The sequence below is a fragment of the Pyrus communis genome, chromosome 16 (assembly GCF_963583255.1).
Source record: "Pyrus communis chromosome 16, drPyrComm1.1, whole genome shotgun sequence".
Lineage (NCBI taxonomy): Eukaryota > Viridiplantae > Streptophyta > Magnoliopsida > Rosales > Rosaceae > Pyrus > Pyrus communis.
In genome coordinates, this window is record NC_084818.1 from 9318529 (window position 1) to 9340353 (window position 21825).

General features: G+C 38.4%; 2 protein-coding genes and 1 pseudogene across 2 annotated transcripts; 1 reads left to right on the top strand and 2 right to left on the bottom strand.

Moving 5' to 3' along the window:
- Nucleotides 1-800: 800 nt before the first annotated feature.
- Nucleotides 801-7920, bottom strand: LOC137719765 (uncharacterized; annotated as a pseudogene).
- Nucleotides 7921-9064: 1144 nt separating this feature from the next.
- LOC137719662 (granule-bound starch synthase 1, chloroplastic/amyloplastic-like) lies at nt 9065-12274 on the top strand. Its single transcript, XM_068458700.1, has 12 exons — nt 9065-9407; nt 9585-9688; nt 9772-9870; nt 9975-10064; nt 10232-10295; nt 10387-10597; nt 10680-10923; nt 11021-11197; nt 11306-11497; nt 11579-11665; nt 11751-11879; nt 11961-12274. Exons 1-12 carry the CDS (start codon nt 9065-9067, stop codon nt 12075-12077), a joined length of 1857 nt encoding a protein of 618 aa, XP_068314801.1. The 3' UTR covers nt 12078-12274.
- Nucleotides 12275-12422: 148 nt separating this feature from the next.
- On the bottom strand, nt 12423-13706 carry LOC137719663 (large ribosomal subunit protein P1-like). Its single transcript, XM_068458701.1, has 4 exons — nt 13578-13706; nt 13382-13459; nt 12839-13051; nt 12423-12727 (listed from the first exon to the last, which is right to left on the bottom strand). Exons 2-4 carry the CDS (start codon nt 13448-13450, stop codon nt 12674-12676), a joined length of 336 nt encoding a protein of 111 aa, XP_068314802.1. The 5' UTR covers nt 13451-13459; nt 13578-13706; the 3' UTR covers nt 12423-12673.
- Between the last annotated feature and the right edge of the window lie 8119 nt (nt 13707-21825).

Here is a 21825-nt window from a genome sequence, read left to right on the forward strand (position 1 = left end):
TTTTTATACCAGCTTTTTTCAGAATCACCTCAGTACCAAACCAGACCACATCATGCAACATGACTAGCATAAAAGAGATAAAAGAGGTGGTATACCAGAATTCTTCTTTCGAAGCCATACGTGCTAAGCATCCCCAATATTGTGAATTTAAAATCACCAAACTCCTGGCTGCCATTATCAGAACGGAGTTTGGACATGATAGTTGGAAGACGAACACATCCTATCATGCCCTCAACAATCTCCTTGATGAACTGAGAGAACAGTTTTCTCAAGATATGGAAACCTTTATGGAGATTTGAGATTCTCCACTTGATTATTAAAGCCACCTCATCCTCTTCTGAGTCCAATGACTCGGCTACCATCGTTTTAACATCTCCTTTAGATACTGTTCCAAATTTCAGCGTTGATTAGTCTTCAACAATCCATGAACTTGTACTTTTTTAGAATACAAAATTTCTTCATTGATCGTCCTAAACAAATCATAAAGAGCATCGCATCTCGTTTAAGGGATAATTGAACAAGAATAACTCCATTATATATCATGCATATTTTAGCTTTTCATATAATCATGTCAATCAAGGAAAGAAAAAACGCTGAAACCTATGACTGTATAATAGCCAGATAATCGTGCTCATGGAAAACTTGATAAGAAAATTTGAAAAATTGGTTTTGGACTTACGAGTCAAGTAATCTAAACCAGAGTGCCTCTGATTCATCAGGATTTAAGCGATGGGTGTTCCTTTGGCATAGCCCAATACAGGCATGCAATATACTGTTAATGTCGTTCACCTGTAGTAAAATTACAAATAATAAATAAACTGTCCAGTGAATCTATAGTTAAGAAAAGATGATCTTGTGAAATGCTATGGTTAAAATAAAATATGATATTACGGACCTCCTCCAATTTTAAAGCATTGCTGAAATGCTCAGTACGAGCAGAATTACTTGACACCAGACTTACCACAGCAGAATCAAGCTTGATAAATTTGTCACCGATGGTAGAAAGTGTAAGTAAAAGAGCACTGCCGACATCACCAACCCTTTCCAACAGGAAAGATGCAGCATCTGTTATCCCATATTTCTGGCACAGGCGTAAACAGTGTTCCACGCGATAGCTATCGAATGTCTCTAGGAATTTGAGAACTGAATTGCGCTCGTACTGACATAACAGCTGCAAAGTAAAAGCGAAGCATTAAGAGGGCAATGACTAAGACAAGCTTTATGGTACAGAAACCAGGTGGCAATGAAACACAATCACTCAACTCATTAAAGCCCACATTCAAAATTTGGCAAAAAATATATATACTTACACAATAAGAACATTACCCTCGAAGGAAGATATTCAACTGACCACTTGATCATTCAACAAAAATCGAAATAAAGAAAAGATAAGATGTAATTCTACAAACTACTCACCTCCAGATACAGTTCAATCATATCATCAGTCACATTAACAGGATTACTATGCAAAAGCTTTGGGAAATCAGAGATCCTTTCCAGATAAGCCTCAACTGCTTTCGACTGATCCTTATCCCTCACATGATCATCTCTTCTTAAACTTGAAAAGTCGAGTGTGCCAGATAAGTGGACCTCAATCACTGTTTTTAAGTAAAGGAACAGACTTTTTGGATGGGAACGAAGTTTAGAGAGTATATGAGAACCTTCTTCAATAGTAAAATGATCGATAACCAAGAAGAATGTGCTCTCTCTGCATTGGATAAAAAAAAATTGAGGTAGATAATCAGTAAGGAAGCTTTCACTGGAGAAGACAATCTACATATGATGTAATATGTGACAGAGGAAAAATAAAAGAAAAAGTTCAAGATAACTAAGGGATAACCTGTTTGAGTAAAAAAGCTCTGGAATTCGAGAAATTACTTCTGATTGAAAAGCAGCGCATTCCTTGTCAGTCAGCTGTAATAATGTTTTGTTGATAAAGGAGAAGGCATGAATGGGTTCTTCTACACCTTTCATATAGCAATCCAGAGCAGCAAGATACTGATGTCCGCTAGCATGAATTAGGCCACAAACCTCAAAGATGCCAAGGGACCTTGTAGTAAGTAATCTTAAACTGAATGAATTATGAGCCAACATTGTATGGTATTGGTAAATATACCTGGTAAAATCGCGCCTTTTCGCATTGCTGTAACACATAAGATGAATCCCAATCAGTCTCAGGCACCACCTCAAGAAGTCCCAAAACCTGCTTCTCTCTTCTTTTTGAGGTTGTGCCATCTCTGGAAACACATGGTGGAAAGTTAACATCCGAGGTCAAGTACTCCAAAATTTGAGACGATATACTTTTCGAGACAGTGGCTCTTCCACATGCAACATGGTATGAAATAAACTCAAATAGATGATCTATGTCTTTCTTTGAAGGCCACTCTACTACTGATCCAGTGTCATCGGGAGATCCATCTGTTTGAGAACTTTCCTTACTAATAATGTGAATGAGCGTATCTCCTGTATTCTGAACCATTGAATTCTGATTTTGAGCCATTAAATTGTTCCCATCCTGCAGCTCCATATTAGCATTAGCTGAATCATGAGGAGAAAGGTCAGGTTTTGAGATTTCATCTTCTACGAAAGCACATCTCAGAACGTCTAAAGTAGCTTCAGTGTCTAGATCTAACAGAAGATACAGGTTAATATATTCTCCTCCAGGCAATACACTTGAGACTGCTCTTGAATTAGGGGTATCAGATCCCTCCAACAAATATTGCAGAAGTTCTGTTCTCAGAGATGGCAAGCACAAGGGAGGAATTGATCCCTGTCCTGAAACCACAGATAATTAGTGCAAACTTTGTTAATCAGATTAGTCCATGCGAAATCCAGGAATAAACGAAGCTACAAGTAAGTAAAAAATATATTCAAGTAGAAAAGAATGCTAGTCTTCCTTTGATCGCTTCATACGTATTTGGTAAGATTATTCTCCTTTTCTATGAATTACCTATTTCAAGATCACAAATCCATTTGTAGTAACAGATGGGATTATCACACAGATGGATAGAATCCTGCAATATTCCAATTGAACAACTAATAAGTTTAAGTCCATACCTGGTGGAAAAGCAAGGCCTGAAAAGCAGTCTTCAAATAAACTAACATCCTGTACCTGTAAACAAGAACAACATACAATAAAACCACTTAAAAGGCTAATGGAAAACTAACAACATACAACCAATAAGTAACATGAAAACAATGTGGAAAACAACTAATTATATGCTTTCAGTAAGATTATAATAATTAGGGGTAAAGATGATGCAGGATGAAAGGAGAAGCAACTAAAGTAGCAAGATAAACCACATATAAGCCTTTTTAAACTCAAGTAGAACACACAAAGGACAATATCAAGATATTCATACCCAAGGGTGGTAGCACCTTCTCCTTGACTATTTCGCAAGACCACCAACAGCTCCTCTAAGGGTGACCCGAAATCATCCAATCCTTTATTGAAGAGATACACCAGAGCACTATACAGTCCGTGCTCTCTGCTTAACCTAACAACCTACAATAAAACATAACAAATAATGTGCGAGTCCAGGTGGAAATTATGACAAACAAATTACAGCAACATGAAAAATTATAAGCAACAATCTGAGAGGCACAGACCTGAATGAAATTCAAGGATGAAATATCCATGTGAAGGACACACTGTTCAACACGCTGTAACCACCCTTTGCGGCTATAATACTCTACCAGTGCTTGCATGATCCTGAGGAAAAGGGAGAACGAAATAACATTATTATGTATAACATACCTGCCAATACAGCTAAAATACTTGAACACTATGCATTACCTCAGGTGGAAGAGAACCAAGCATGTCCTCCAATATATAAGGCTGCAACAGCTCCAAAAATGTGTCTAATAACATTTATAAAGAAAATTGATTGGTAACATGCACTGGTGGAGGAAAATGATATATGCATGTAGCTTCAAGCTATCAAATAATGCATATACTTCAAATGCTGCAAAACTGCAGCCCAGACAAGCCAAAAAAGATACACCATACGTTGAACTTAATTGCTTTGTTCTATAATATGTCAAAGTATTAATCCAGTAACCTCAAATCATGATGAAAGTTGAAAAGCTTGGTTCTGAAATACTTTCAATATATTTATTCTAAATAAGAAATATTTCAAGCCTATAATGCAGGATATAAATTATTCACTTAATCCCCTTTCAAAAGAAGAAAATATGTTATTCACTCCAGTTTGAGCATGACACTAGTTATGAGTTATGGTAAGATAATTTGAGATGGTAAGTGTATTCTCTGTTTCGTTGATGCAGCACAGTTGCACATTATAAAAAGCCATTCTGACTCAACCATGCATGGTTGGTAAAATGGACTTTCCCTCTTCCTAACTATATGAAAGCCAAAGAATGCTTCTCTTTTTGTTTCATTTCAATAGAATAATATGTAATCCAGATAGCCAAACTTCGGCTTAAAGTGGATGGAGTTTACAAAACCATAAACGAAAAAATAAACAGAATTGAGAATACCTCTTTGTTGAACAGCTACAAGCTTAGAGAAGATTTCATCAAAATGTATGTCAGTCCTTCTGATATGGACACAGAATTCAACTGCAACTCCACCAACACGGGTGTATTGCTCTTTTATTTCAGAGTGCATAGAACTGCTTTTGTTTTTTAAACCATCAGGTTGATCCATTTTTCCAATTTGGTTGCAGAATGCTACTGAAATATATGAAAATACTTCCTCTACATATGACAAAATCAACTCAACCAGGTAGGACATTATGGCCTCCTGTACAGCAACCAGAGTTCTAGGAAGGTCAATAACACCATGAGCTTGACTGTTGTAAATTGTCATTGCCATGTTCAAGGCACCCATCCAATCACCTGCTCCCTGTAAAACCTGACATCATTCTTTCCAAGGGAGAAGTTGGGAAACAATAAGATGCATTGGTCCAAGTACATATACCGAAGCTCCACTTACAGCTACATAATTGTGATAAGCATTTTCAGGATTTCCAAATATATTAATGAAGTGAGTATGATACGCAATGAGATCATCCCCTCCAAAACCGTCAACAGAAAAACTTGTTTGGTGAATCACAGTTCCATCCTTTGCAAACAAACAAAGTTGTCCAGTCACCGCGAGAACCACCAGCATCTGAAGCCACAAAAACTTCAAATTAAGCTCATTCTTACGTGATGTAAACTTGACTCTTAACCGTGTACAGAACTCTTCATAGGCAGAGAAACATAAATTTCTTCAGTTAAAATAATAAACATAAATTCAGCACGACAGAAAACAAATAAACAGGTGCATACCTGATCATCCAGCCAAGCCACACCTATGGCTGCACTTTCAAGAGACCATTTCCCATACTCTCAGCTCTGATTTGACCAACTTTGCCGCCTGAACTTTTCGATCCCAAGCAAGTGCTAGTAACGAAACTCTTTCAACTGCTTCAGCAGGCATATTTTCAACCAATAATGAAAAACCTCATCTTAGGAAGCCATCAACAGGAAACTTAACAAATAAAGTCAATCCTTACCGCTAGTAGCAGGTGAACCGTGTGATTGTATTGAACATTTCCAAGAAGTACAAGGCATGGAACCCTCCTGAACCCCATCAGGTTTGGAAAGGCGTGCAAACACTTCCAAAGTGGCAGTTAGTCTTACCTACAACAAAGACACATGGCACTAGCACACTTAAAAACAAAAAAAACAAAAAAAATAATAATAAACTTTTTGTAAATAGGTAATAATCCCAAACCAAAAGGTACATGGAATTGACGCTATCATCTGAGGACTTCATACCACCAGAACAGTGTGATGGGTGACAAACACGACCGCACCTTCTTCCACCAAAGAAGATCCCTCATTGAAGAGTTTCCAACCTGCATCTCCACCAACCACACCCCCCATCATACCACCAATACTGCTGCCTGAAACCGCCCCACTACCCTGAGAAGACAGTAAAGCCCCTCCACTGAATTCATAAAAAAGGAGTGGTGAAGCTGACAGCACTGTGCCTGTATTTTGTCATCAAGAAGGCACTGTTCCAATCAACATGCACAGGAAGTTTGATAGAGTTACATTGTAGAAGATCATAGATTCACACATCAACCGCGAAGCAAGCATTTTTAAACATAATGCCACCAATGAAATTTTTTTACCTGTGTTTTAATCGAGAACCTATTAAGCAGGAGAACCACCGAGGAAGAATGTCACAGTACCAGACCCTTACCATCACCAGTAACTGCCTTAAATTGACGTGTAACCTGAGAATCCTGCCCCAAAAACAACGTATGTACAACTGGAGCTGTATGTTTTCCAGTAATTACTTTGGCAGCCGATGCCCTCTGCATGTCCCAAACTGTAATGTGACCATCAGCATAACCAGCTAAGAGCAAGTCCCCTTGTTGATTGAAGCACATAGAAGTTACAGCAGCATAAGACCGTTCTCCTTTGCAACCCAAGAATTAGCATCTGGTACATATATACCATAGTTTGTTAACATGAATTCCTCTATATCTATATTAGTGGCAGTTAAAACTAAGTAAAGGAATGAAAGCTAACCTTCGCATCCATGCTGTCAGCATTATGAGCAGAGTACTTACTAGGAATAACAAGTGTAGACCCTCTTGCCATTCCTATTGCAATGTAATTACTGTGAACCGCAAAGACTTGCGGTGAGCCATGATCACGCCTTAACGCCAGAGATGAAAGGGTCCGAGTAATGGGATTGTTAGCATCGACATTGAAGTATCCTAATGTGGTGGAGCCTCTCCGAACACCCTCAAGCCGCCTGGGTTGAGCGGCAGCACCCTCTTCCCAATGCAAAGCAGTAGAAGCTTGCTTCTTCTTTAACTCTTCAGCGGTTTTGAGTGGCTTCCGCAACTTCTTCTCAGCTTTTTTACTTATCCACCTGCTCTCCAATTCCCCAATTCTCTCCTCCACCAGTTGAGTGATTGAACTTCCCAATTCATCGTCATCATCAATACCGCTACCGTTACCAATGTTGCCATTGTTATCCTTAGACTCCTTACCACCACCACCATCATCCTTGCCATCACCGCAGCCTTCATTATCCTCGGTATCACTCTCTTTCGAACAAGGACTATTATCATCTAAGTCTTGAATTTCTTGTTTACATTCCTCTACCACCTCAACATTCTTACTAAATTCCGTATCTTTAACATCATTTGCATCTAAATTTGTCAAATTCTCATAAGAACTACTTACATTCTTCTCTTCTTCCACAGCATTCCCAGCACTCGTTTCATCAACTTGAGAAGCCTGCTCCAACTCGTTTTTGCTCTTCAATACCCCGCCATTTCTCAACAATTCACCGCCAAAATCCACTTGTAATTCCTTCGAATTGGTCCTAATCACTTCCGAACCAATTGCATTCGTATCACCATTAGAATTAGAACTCACCTCGGAGTTGTCATCCGGTTCCGAACTTTCAAGAACCTTCTGGATAACTCCACTACCGGCGCTCCTCGGCGGTGGCGTGCGGAGTCGGCATCAACCTCGAGGCCGCCGCAGCAGCAGCCAGGGCCACCCCCGGGCTTCGCATTTGTTCTCATGCCTCCGAGAAACCATGGAGACGGCTTGGAAACCCTCCCGGCCGGATCGTCCGCTAAATCCCCGGACTTGACCGGACTGTACAAATAGGGCCTCATTCGGACCGCCCTTTCATCCTCGGGTTTAACAACGTGGACTAATACGGCGTATTTTGGCGGTTCCGGTGGTTTGGTGTCGGAATTGAGGCGGTGGATAGTGGAGGAGGGCGGGGAAGATGAGGCGGACGAATCCGTGTTGTTGAGGATTTCGTCGATCGTGCGGTGGGGGACGTCGTCGTCTTCGTCGGAGAGGGAAACGTGTGAGTTGAGGAACGAGTCGAGGTCGAGTTCCATGGCGAGTTGCAGTTCGAAGTGAGTGAGCTTCTTGGTCATGCTGGTGCTGCTACTCCGATGTCGTCTTGGTCATCTTTTTTTTTATTTTTTTGCCCAATGTCATGTCGTTTCTTTTAATGAAATTGGGAAGGAGAGAACAACGCCATGTCGTCTGTCTGTGAAAAGCCTTTGTTCATGTATAACAGGTGATGTTATAAATTGGCCAAAGTGTGAAGGGTAACCTTTACCAAAAAATCCAAGAACGGTGACGTATCACATTATTTATTTTTGTAACTCTATCAGACAATGTATTAGGCAATGTATCAGACAATGAATGTATGTAAAGAGAGGCGAAAGATATTAGTATTATTACTTTTACTTTTGATCTTCTATGTTGTAATGAGAATACAAAGATACCTTTCATATAGAGGTTTGATCCAACAACACCTTACATGCATGAAGAAAAATTTTAACCACCGTAAAACTATTTCACCTAAAATTTTCAACTCCTATCACTAAAGTCTATTTTAGTTTGCTTCCTTATACAATCATATATATGACATTCACGTTATATTTCACAACAAATAAGATATTATTTGTGAGATAATATCGTATACAAGTGTGTCGTGTTATGTTTCTCCTCTTGTTTGATTTTAGTCCAAAAGACTCCAAGGTAACTTGAGAGCAATTTTTCTTGCACACGAGGAATTCTTTGGGCATATAATTCTGCCTCCTATTACACGCCGCTAATGAATCTTGAGGTACTCGGCACTGCAAACCCCTCCACCTGTGCATGTTTTAGTCGCCTTCTGCAAACTCCAAGTTACAGTTTCACCCTCCTGCAGCTTCACTGCTTAAAACCACCACATTTTGCACTGCATCCCCCTCAGCATTTTCATCGCACAAGAAGAAACAAGCATCCAACTGCAGGTTGCTGTGAGGAGCTCAACTGCTTTTGTAGGAAGCACTTGTTCCTTCCCCGCAGGTTCTTCTACGACTCAGGAGCACTTTTAAGTCGTTTTACTGTCAAACACAGGGTAGAAGCACTTTAATTGTCAAAAAGCACAAAGTTTTACTGCCAAACATAAGTAGAAACGTACTTTTAATTGTCAAAAAGCACTTCTAGCCATCGTCGACTCTAGTTAATGTTTTATGTTTTACTGTTTTGCAGAACGTAATAGAATTACAAGTTAATGGCAACTTTCACCGCTTCAAGGTTTGCCGCCACGAGCCCCCATGTCAGCTATGGCACTGTATCTTCCGGATCAAACCTGAAAACCGGATTTAAGAAAATGGTTTCTGGTAAACAGACCCTGACTCACAATGGGTTGAGAGCTTTGAACTCAGCGGACGAGCTCCGAGTCAGAACCATGGCCAACTCAGTTGCCAGGCAAACGAGGGGCAAATCCGTCAACAGCACTAGGAAGAGTTCAGGAGTCATTGTTTGTGGACGTGGGATGAATTTAGTGTTTCTGGGAACTGAGGTTGGTCCATGGAGTAAAACTGGTGGACTTGGTGATGTTCTTGGAGGCTGGCTGTAGGCTTTGCTTACTTCTCTTGCCTTGTAATAATATGCACAATGAGAACCGAGCGACATTAAACAAACATTAAGCCGTATACAAACCATGGTTTAGTTCCCATTTATTCAGCGTAGTGTCCCTCGAGGTCTGATTTTGATTAAATGTTTGTAACCGGTTATGTATGCGTGAATTTCACCAAATTTGAACTTTCTTCAGGCAAATGGGCATCGAGTGATGACGAGTTCTCCGCGTTATGATCAGTACAAAGATGTATGGGATACAGAAGTAACAGTTGAGGTGTGCAAACATATAACCTTGATCAACACTGAAATAGGACAATGTTCAAATGATTTATTCCTATCCTGTTCCTATCTGTGTAGCTTAAAGTGGGAGATAAAACCGAAACAGTCCCATTTTTTCACTGCTACAAACGAGGAGTTGATCGTGTTTTCGTGGATCACCCGCTGTTTCTCGAAAGGGTTTGGTCTTGTCTCTACTTACTGATCATTTCCAGTGTTTTGCAAATAGTATGAAAAGGAAGAAAACTCAAATTCTTATCTGCTTTTTGTGACTGGTTGTTAAGGTATGGGGGAAAACTGCATCGAAAGTTTATGGTCCGGTTGCTGGAGTCGATTTCAAGGACAATCAACTCAGGTTCAGCCTGCTATGCCAGGTTAGTAATCTCTGCCCTTCTGATCCTCATCGCATTTTCCATTCAAATCCGCGTTTTCTTACAAATCTGTTAGCAAATGTTTAGTCTGAATTTTAATCTGTGCATCTTCTGATTGTATAATATTATCGTTCGTATTCTCATGGTTGTATAAAATTATATGTTTTAAGGCAGCTCTAGAAGCACCAAGAGTTCTGAATTTAAACAGAAGCAAACACTTTTCTGGACCATATGGTAGGCAAAACTCATCTCCAGTTCTCTAAACCAACACCACTTTTGAAAATCTTTTATGCATGAATTGGTACGATGGCGTTGCTGCGTGCAGGGGAAGAAGTTGTTTTCATTGCCAACGATTGGCACACCGCCCTGCTCCCGTGCTACCTGAAGGCCGTATACAAACCTAGAGGTATTTACAGCACTGTCAAAGTAGCCCTTTGCATTCACAACATTGCTTACCAAGGCAGATTTGCGTTTGCGGACTTTGCACTTCTCAATCTGCCAGATGAATTTAAGAGTTCGTTCGATTTCAGTGATGGGTATGGTTTTTTGCACATGATATAGCAGACTGTATAATGATTATGTGATTGAAACTTGAGTGTGATTGTTCTGATTCCACAGCTCTGAGAAGCCGGTGAAGGGGAGGAAAACTAACTGGATGAAAGCCGGAATTTTGGAATCAGACAAGCTCTTGACCGTTAGCCCATACTATGCCGAAGAACTTGTTTCTGCGGTTGAAAAAGGAGTCGAATTGGATAACATTATTCGGAAAACTGGAATTTTTGGAATTGTGAATGGTATGGACGTCCAGGAATGGAATCCCTCAACTGACAAGTATACAATTATCAAATACGACGCTTCAACTGTAAGAATACTCGTTGTACAAAAACTTCCTTAACCGTAATTCGTGTAACTTCTTTTGATTCGTATGGCAATAACTCTTGAAACTTTGGCTTGCTTAGGTGGCTGATGCAAAGCCTCTTCTGAAAGAAACCCTCCAAGCAGAAGTCGGATTGCCGGTGGATAGAGACATCCCTGTCATAGGTTTCATTGGTAGGCTTGAAGAGCAGAAAGGTTCAGACATTCTCATGGAAGCCATTCCCCATTTTATCAAAGAGGATGTTCAGATTATAGTCCTTGTACGTACCCGACACAGAAGTTGTTCCTCGCCTTGTATTGCTCATCTGTTTGTCCTGCCACCAAACCTACCTGTATATTAACGTGATCTGCCTTTGCAATTTTCTCAGGGGACTGGCAAAAAGCCAATGGAGAAGCAGCTTGAACAGCTGGAGATGGAATACCCCGACAAAGCCCGAGGGGTAGCGAAATTCAGTGTCCCTCTGGCCCATATGATCACAGCAGGAGCTGATTTCATGTTGGTTCCGAGCAGATTCGAGCCATGCGGTCTCATTCAGTTGCACGCCATGCGTTATGGAACCGTAAGATCCCTGACCCAAACAAGTTCTTCCATTCGAAGGTACATCTTGCATGAGTACCGATTCACTGCTATGCTTCTGCAGGTGCCCATTGTTGCATCAACCGGCGGGTTGGTAGACACTGTTAAAGAAGGATTCACCGGATTTCATATGGGAGCCTTCAATGTGGAAGTAATGCATCTTTTTCTACCGTTCTTTATACACAAAATACTTTTATACCTTCGTGTTAACTCAGTTTCGAAAACTGATGTTTCAGTGCGAAGCTGTTGATCCGGCGGATGCACAAGCAATCGCTACAACCATCACAAGAGCCCTCGGAGCTATTGGAACTCCAGCTTTTACTGAGATTATAAGCAACTGCATGGCTCAAGATCTATCGTGGAAGGTAAAGACATCCCCTCGCACAATCCTTTTACAATTAATCGCATTCTCACATTCTTAAATCCTTTGAATCGGCACCGTGCAGGGTCCTGCTAACAAGTGGGAGCAAGTGCTGCTGAGTTTGGGTGTCGCTGGTGGCCAACCTGGGATCGAGGGTGAGGAAATTGCACCGCTTACAAAGGAAAATGTCGCGATGCCTTGAGAAACAAGAGTTAACCACGCAGTTGATCGGTTTTGTGTACTAACACGAGATATCTGCTCCTCGCCTCCCAAACCGACCATCATGTGTGCAGTATGTTTAATAAGCAACACGATGGGGACTAAATTTAGGCAATTTGTGTATCATAGGACATATGTGAGGGGGAACTGAATGCAGAAAATATAACCGAAAAGTTCAGTTAGGATAACACGAGCACAATGCAAGCGTCGACTGCCTCCGTCGATCTCTGTAAACGAGACTAGAACATTTTTACGAGGGTCATGCCATCAACTACGAGAGCTCGTATCATGTTTCAAAACATGTAGGGCACATGAAACAAAATATAAATCCATCGCAAACAATTCAATTTCAAGATTAAACGAGTAACGTACCTTTCTATCCAGAAATTAAAACATTAAGACGTTCAAAATTTGGATTTGCTCAGCAGAAAACAAGGAGAGTTAACAACTTGATCATTACCACTACATATCATATGCCAAAAAGAACGATACCCGTAATAGATTTGATAGGGCAACTAATCTCAAAATACTAAAAACCATCAAACTGAAGATTGGATTACATCTTGCCGAAAGGAGCCCCTAATCGAACAAGCTGAATCCCATATCGTCATCGCTCTCTTCCTTGGGTTCTTCCTGTTAAATCAAGTTCGAAACCAAAATGAGCAAATCGGATAACCCAACACTTAAGACCATAACAATTTCAACAAACTCGTTCGATGAAAAATGATAGAAGCGAGCCAATACCTTCTTCTCCTCCGCTGCAGGAGCAGCAGCAGCTGGGGCAGCAGCACCGCCTCCTGGGGCAGCAACGGCAACAGCAGCACCGCCGCCACCAGCGCCAACATTCAGGATGAGGTCATCAATGTTCTTCTTCTCGGCAAGCTTGGCGAACAAGCCGGGCCAGTAAGACTCAACAGTGATATTAGCAGCTTTCACCAATGTTGCAATCTTCTCAGACTATTACACACCAATTAAGGAGAAAAACAGCTTCCAAAAACAACATTTCCAAAGTTCTACCATTTAACCCACTAATTTAAACCAAAAAATAAATCAAATAACACGAACAAAAAATCTAATTTCTTGCGTGTGCTCTCAGAAATAAACAATGAATTAAATAAAATAAAACCCATGAGAATTTAATCCATAATATAAAAAATGAACACAAAAAGTTTATCAATTGCAACATAAATAATAATAGCAAACCATAAAAAAGCTAAAAAAAACAACCAAGTAAATAAATAAATAAATGAAAACCCATATGCGAAAGAAAAATGAATAAAAGGATACAGTGATGGGGATGCCATCGTCGTGGAGGATGAGGGCGGCGTAGCTGCACGCAAGCTCTGAAAACGCCATCGTTTTTCGCTATAACGAACAAAAACCAAGCCCACAATTACTAATCTATGCGCTGCAATCCATCGGAGTTCACAGTCGATGCTAATTCGAGTGTGAGAGAGAGAGAGAGAGAGAGAGAGAGAGTTACCTGAGGGAGACGAGATCTGAGACTGATGGGTGGTAGAGAGCTGCGCGGCTGCAAAACCTCAACACTTTCTCGTCCAGGGTTTCTGATTTTCTAGCGAGCTAGGGCATTTAAAGGTGCGCAACAGTGGACTAGCCTGATATATATATTTTTTAATGGAAGCGCAAGAGTGGGCTCAAGGCCCAAAAAGCCCAATTCTTATTTCTTTCGGTGGTCAAAGACTCAAAGCCCAATTCCTATGGAGTTTTGGACACACAAGTTTTGAGGAAGAAAATGAGATTCCATTTGTAGATGAATGAAAGTCCTCTGACCTAGAAAAAACATTTCTTCTGAAAAAAGTTTTAATAGTTAAAATTAAAATTTTGAGCTCATCTATAAGGAAAAGGGGGAAATTTTTGGTTCAATGACTAGGATTCTATGTTAGCATTTTTTTATTTATTAAGTTGATTTGTTTGCATTGTGATTACTATTTTACCTTCCTATTTTTTTCATGTTCTTTATTTGTATCATTATTCAAATTCTGTATATATTCATCTTTAATTATCCATAAAAAAAAAAAATTCATTCTTCAGTTTCGATCATCTTCTGCTGTAGGATATCTTGATAATAATTTTTGAATTTGGATTACTGATATCCTTTCTGTTTTATGTTCTTCAAGCTCATGTTGTCTTCTCTGATAATCAATGAGATACAAAGGGCTAATATTGCTTTTAATCACCAATGCACTGCTAAAACAAATTGTAATTTTCTAGGTGCCTAAAATTTTCCATTTTTATTTGTTGTTTTCATTCCACCCATGTAGGTAGACAACAACAAATCGGTTATAAAAACTCAATTCCCAGATCAAAGAAAAAACACAATAACTTTCCACCCATTCAGGTACGTAAATAGATACAAAAAATTCAATTCACACAGGTAGTTTACTTTCATTCCACCCTATAGGTAGACAACAACAACAACTAAGACACAACCAACAAAAGGTGCTATTAAGCTACCTGTTCTACAAAACCCACCAACTCAATTAACGCGTATTTAAAAACTCAAGGCTCAAACTTCTATTGATCCTGGTTTAAAAATCTTTAGCTCGAATCAGTATTATAAACCCAATTTCACCTAAAAAAATGTCTCAAATCAACCTAAAAAAATGTCTCAAATCAAGTGCATATATAATCTATACCTCCACCCTAATAGGAAAATTATGGTTTCCTTCCTCTCATATAGGTAGACAACAAAAGCAACCAACAACAAAGGATGAAAAGATAAAATAGGTGCATATTACCATACCAGTTCACCAGGTATGAATATCCTTCAAAACCTAAACTCCTGCCTACATTGATTGTTTGCAGGAATCATATTTATCCATCTCATAATTCGAATTTGAATTATACAAGCAAGAATCGGGAAGATTTTTTTTTCAAAATCATTGGAATCGACGAGATAAATTCAACGCCCCCAAAATCATCAGAATCTGGCAAATTCATTTCAAAAACTACACAGTGGCAAGTGCTGTAATTCGTTTGAAAATTATGGAGATGTGGAGATATATTATACCTGTTAGGTCCCACCTTGGACGATGTAATACTAGTGGACTCCTTTCAAAACAACCTTATAAAATTGGACCCATGTTGAAAGACCCTTTTTTTTATTTAACAAGTATATAGACAATTAGGTAATCGAAGTCTTGATAATATCAATAATATCGATGATATGTTGATAGTTGATAACCTCCTCGTAGTATTGTCGCCACTTAGACAAGCTCAAGGAAACTAGACATTAAGGAGGATTACCATAATCAAGGAAGAGAAAGCAAACAGGAAGGAAACATAAGAGAATGGATGGAAATGAGTGGGGTTGGGAAAAAATAAGTGGTAGACGGGCAAGCAAGATGGGAGGAAGGAGGAGGAATTAAGGGAAGGGGTAGCGGGCTGGAGGGTAGAAGGAAAGGGGGAAAATCAAGTGGGTGGCATGCCGACCCCAACCAAAAGAAGGAGTCGGCGGTGAAGAGCAGGGTATTTGTAGGGTTTATGTACGCAAGAGAGAGGGAAAGTGGCCAAGTTTGGGACAACCACTCTAAATCTTAGTACTATCAATTAAGATAGGAATTCAAGTTCCTGGACAAAAATCTTCTTTCATTAAAGTTAAGTTGCATACATTGCTTTAGTTTCTTTTGTCATTGCAACTTGAGTAAAAATTCAGGTAGCAATTCAAAAAATTCCCCTAGTACTTATTGTTATTTTCATCTTCAATGTAGAAGCATGTTGATGTCATTTTAGGTAAGCAAGAGACATCTTTTATGTCAAATCAACTTGAATCCCTAAATATCTTTTCATATAGTTTGAAACTTTGAGTGATATAGTGATTGTTTGTCGGGTAATGCTAGATAGGCTATTTATTTAAATTATATTTTGTAAATTATATGATATGGTTGTTGATAATTTAACCATTATATAAGTATTGATTAACATGTTTATTACTTATTAATGATGCATCATATAGTTTGCAAATATGGTTTAAAAAATGGTCTACTTAGCATTACTTGTTGTAAAATCGACGGTGTGTGCAGTGGAATAAATAAACAAGACACAAAATTTACAAGGTTTCTCTACATTCAATGTGACTCGAGTACATTCTCGGAGCAGTAGTGATGCTGTCATTTATAATCTGAAGTAATAAGATTACAAATATAACTCTCTCTGTTCTCTCATCTCTTTTTCTTTTCTCTGCCGTGAGCCTTGTGGCTTCTCTCTTCTTCCTCTCTTCTTCCTTTTTTCTTTTCTCTCCTTTCATCTGTAAAGCTTTGTGTTTTTGTGTGTGATTTTATATGGAAGGATGAGGCAACAAGTGGATTAGTGGGCAAACATGTAAAGTTGTAATGGACTGGCCATCGACACCTTGCATGGCTTATAAGATTACAACATTTCCCCTTGGATGGCCACAAGTCTTCCATTGACTTGTTAAAATCTTGACCTGTTTTGGATGATCCCCCTGATGAGTTTCTCCCCTTGATTTCAAATTCTTTAGGTTAATCATTGATTCTTTTGTTTTAGTCTCTTAGCGGGGAGAGTTGCTAAAAGAGGTGCTTTACTTGTTGTTAACTTTCCACAGGCTTGGTCTTGAACTGGGCTGGAGGGCCTTCTGCTAGACTTCCTCCAAAGGTCTTAATTTACTCCTTTTATTTGGAACTTAATTTGATTCAAGGGTAGTGGACACTTGATCTTGAATCAGACTTGTGATTTCTTCAAAGACCGTCGATGCTTGATCTTGAATGAAATTGGACAACGAGGAGCTACACGTGACAAGTGATATTCGGTTTTGTCGGGGATGAATCGGCACGTGTATATTGTGCTTGTTGATTCTCCACTAGCTTCAATGTATCATTTTCACTTGCCTTATATGTTCCCTTTACAGAAATGGTTTTTTCCTTATGTAGGTGTGACATTTTCTCTTGCATTATTTGTCCCCTTATGCAGGAGCAGAATGCAAACCTTGCATTTGAATGGTCCTTCAAAACATCTCTTCTCAGTGATTCATCATGCTTGGCAGCTTCAGTGTAAATAGCCAACATCATATTAACAGTTGAAGATGAGTACTTAGAAAGCAATGCAAGGTAAGCACTTAGGGAAGGGTTCCATACAATCAGTTTCATATCGGAAGCTTGATTTCAAGTTCCGACTGATTGCTTTCTTTTTATCTTTGTCTTGCAGATAAGAGCAACAACAAAGAAAAAGGACAAAGAAAATCATGATATGAGATACTTTTGCTTTCGACCCTGATGATATGAGATACTTTTGCTATGGTATGACTTGTTTGAAGAGGTATTCTCGGAGAGAAAGAAAGCTAAGTATTTCGTGATGCTTTGTTAAAGATGCATTCTCAGAGAGGAGGAAGAATTTAGGCATTTTTCCAGGTTTGTCTTGCCATGGATGACGAATGTCGACATATATAGAGTTCTCTCAATAGCAAGTAGTGATGCTGTGCATTTACTCTTGTCAGCAATTATGGTGTAATTAGAATAGTACGATTCACGCGTTTTTAGCTTTATCAGAGATTTTTGATAAAGTTGCACGTGATATCCAAAAAGCTGAGATTGCATGTGAAAGGTAATGACAAACTTCTTCCAGAAAATCCGGCTTTTGAAATTCGGAGAGCAGTGACTCTTCGATTTTTGAACAAGTGGCCATGTTGCTTTGTCTTTTATAGAGGCATTAATTGTGTTCAAAACGTACGCTCGGAAAAACTGTTGCCTATAGAATTTTCTCTTTCTTGCACTTTTGAGATTTTATCTGACCACATTTTTCTTTCATCATTTCTGAAAATGGCTTTGCCTATTTAACCTTTGTTTAGATTTGAGTATCGGGAGGGATACAGATGATTCGCGTCATGATAATATATGACGTCCGTCCTTCTTATCTTTTAATGACCCTTTTACAGTTAGAGACTCTGTGATAAAGAATAAAATAACCTCTACAGTAGTAGCTAGGAATCTTCTCACTCCAAAGGATAATAGAATCCTTTCAGAACGGTCTGATGAGTTGGCTATTCAAGACTCCTTGGCTCTTATTGTTCAGTGTGCTGGCTCCGTTTCCAATATGGGCTAATGCTTATTTGCTCGAACTCGCCAAGTTGAATCATTGATGGTTGAGGTGGCAAGTCTTAAGCAAGAAATTAGAGAGCTCAAGCACAAGAATAGAATGTTACACGTGCTTGCAAATAATTACTTGACGAGCATGAAAAGCAAGCTCGACCAACTACTGGAACCGAAAGTCGGACTCAAAATGACAATCAGAGGTTTGTGGCTTTATTCCAAAGGCACCTATTGACTTCGCCATCTAGAGTTTTACCAAGTATTGAGGCTCCAAATAATCAACCTTTGGTGCCTTCCCTTTCTAAGGTACTTCTGAGTACTCAGGCTTCACATGAGCAACCTTTGTGAAGGTTCCCTCCTATTTGTTCATTTTAACTCATGTGTATATACATGTCTGTAATTTCTCGGAGATATTAATAGATAAGCTTCATTTCATTTAATTTATTGTGTAAATACAATAAAGCATAAACTTCATTAAGATGTGGTACTTATGTACCAAACATCCATTCATTTTTTCCTCACGAGGATGAATGCTTTTTCTTAGTGTCTAAATATTAATTAACCACTTGAGTGTTCAACTCATGATCTTCAATCTATATATGGCTCTTTAATACCATAAACATCAAGGATAAGATTCGTGTTGGCATATTGTTCAATCTACAGCTTGAGACCATATTTCTCTCAACACTTTATAATCTCTCCTGACTCTTCAGGAGTTCCAATTTGATAATATCAAGAGATTTTAGTATGTTGCAACAATATCATAATGATAGTACTCACTAAGGCAATTCATATCATCCATTGGTATCGAGTACATAATTTATGCTTTACCCTTCCAGGGCTTACTTCAAGCAATTTGAATCCTTCAGGGATTTTCTACACTTCATGACACATTCTCTTTTGAAATTTATACAGAGCAACTTGCTTCCATATATACTTAAGGGATTTATTTGTGGAGATATGCTTCAAGCATCTCATAAAGTTTCGTGTAATATATAATTTTTCATTTAAATGGACAAGCTTCATAATGAGAAACCATGTTTCCAAGAATGTATTGCAATTTCAGGTTTCAAATAAGAACCTTGTGTCATATCATTTGAGTGTAGTTCACTGTATTACAAATGCCCTATGTAACCTTCTAGGTTTAACCTCATTTGGCGATTTATACAATAGATCCATTTTCCCCGTTCTTGGTAAATTGATATGGAGTTGCCTTTCTCCATATTTTTGGCCAATAATTTTTCCTTTTGTCGATGAACAAAAGAACGTAGTTTAATATCAACACAACTCATTAATGAATTTAGTAGCTACTTGTAAAAACCAAAATTACCATTGGTTATCATCAAGCCGAGATCCCATATTCTCATGTGCATGCACATGCATAAAAGTTTTTCATTTATTTGGATATCCATTGCCTCTTCAAGGGCATTACACTATCTCTTTTAAGATAGTCATAATTTAGAGAATGTGGATCTTAACCTTCTTTGGAGCGTTATAGAGCTTGAATTTTAATCTCTACTTCCAGAAGTTGAGTCCTTGGAACCTATACGTCCATCATGTTTCATGCATGAGACATCAAAATTCCCATATCCGAGAATTGTCCTTTCTGGGACGTGCATCCATACGGCGATTGTCATGCTTCCGGCATGCAACAGTTATGCTTCATAAATGCAATAGTTCAGTAGTACCATATTCTTCTTATTTCGAATGACTGAACCTTTTGAATCTAAGGGTTTGCCACGATTCAGGCGTGTAACAGATAAATCATTTGTTACCACATTATTTTGTCCAACAGGGACATCAATTCTTGTAGGCACATTTGTAGCAAGTATATTGATTTTATCACTTTCGTTGCATCATTCAATTATTCTTACTTCATTTTCTCATTGATTGCTTCGTGAATCAAAATAAGACAAATTCTCTTTGTTTTTTTGGAATGGTCTTTTCTCACCATTCTTCTGGAATGATATTTTCTCATCGTTCTTCTGGAACGATGTTATTTTCTCCCCTTAACGGTGGGAAAACTATCTTATCAAAATCATAGTCCGTAAATTATGCGGTAAATATATCCCTAGTCAAGGGTTCTAAATATTGAACGATAAATGGTGAATCAAATCCAACATAAATTCCTAGTTTAGATTGATGCCTTATTTTAGTACGTTATGGCAGTACAATAGGCACATAGATAACACAACCAAAAACTCGTAAATATGTAATGTTTGGTTGGTTGGTGCCCAAACACGAGTTGTACTGAGAAATATTGATGGTTAGCAACTGGTCTCAACTGAACTTAATAACGAATTATGCAAAATGGTATGTACCAATTTTGCAATTTCTTTTCATGAGCAGAGCACGGGTAATCAATTTCATCCGCTTAATAAATGCTTCTGTTAAACCATTTTTGGGTATAGACATGAGGAACATGACATTCAACATCAATGCCCAGTGATATGCAATAATCATGAAGACTTTGAGATGTAAACTCTTCAACAAATATGCATTATATCATCATTTACATACATCAAGGAACTTCTAGTCCTTATTTAATAGTTTGTGGACTAAGACTGTTATGTCCTTTATTACAATTAAGTTATGGCACTTCGGCTCTTCAAACTTAAGGTACTCATCAAGGAATTTCATGTCCGATCTTGAGAATCTAGGGACTTCATACCTAATCTTTTTGCATGATGGAACTTCGGGTCTAGTATGTACTTATCGTAACAAAAAGAAGTACAATAAATAAATTAAAGCAATAAGCGTTAATTCCAGCCATGGTAAATAAATTGCTTTTAAGTAAATAAAGCTTGTGACAAGAGCTTTGATTCAGCACCATGTATATAAAAATCAAAGCTTGAAAGCAAAGAGTAATAATTCTATCTACTGTAAATAAATAGAACTTGTGATAGGGCTTTAAACCAACACCATGCACATAAATATGCCAAAGCAGAAAATGCAATGATTAAGTCATTATCTTTTGCTTTTTCTTTTTCTTGGTCTGCCACTTCTTTTGTTTCATTCTTTTTATTTTATTTTATTTTTTCATTTCACAACTCTAAGTCCTTTTAGTTACTCAGGAAGTAATAGTAACAATAAGTTCCAATTGGTGTTCCTCCTCCGGTGAATTTTGAAAAAATCGAAACGGTTCCCATAAGTTTTGGAGTCAAGAGTGTCTGCAACTTATGAGAAGATCAAACCGTTATATTTAGCTCAAAATTTAGTATGATAGCGATAAGAGGATACCGAACAACTTTTGTGAAGAAACAATTTCTATCTGAGCTAATGAAATGGAGTTTTGGTACTCATAAGGTGCCTGTCCAATTTTCTGCAGAAATTGGAAACTGGTTTGGTATTTCAAGCATCTGCAATGATCGCACCGTTGGAATTTTCTGAAAATTTGATATGTTGTAGGTATGAGGCGTACAAACAACTTTGATGAAGAAAGTATTTCAATCCGAGGTCTGTAAATTGAAGTTCCGAGGCTGTTTACATGGCTGTCACATTCTCTACGAATTTTGAGTATGTACTTTTTTGCTTCTACAAAGAATAATATACAGTCATACAACAACATATATATATATATATATATATATATATATATATATTTGCTTCAGGAAAATCAGTAATATAAAGATTTTAAGATGAAATGAAAAGATTTTCTTATCTATG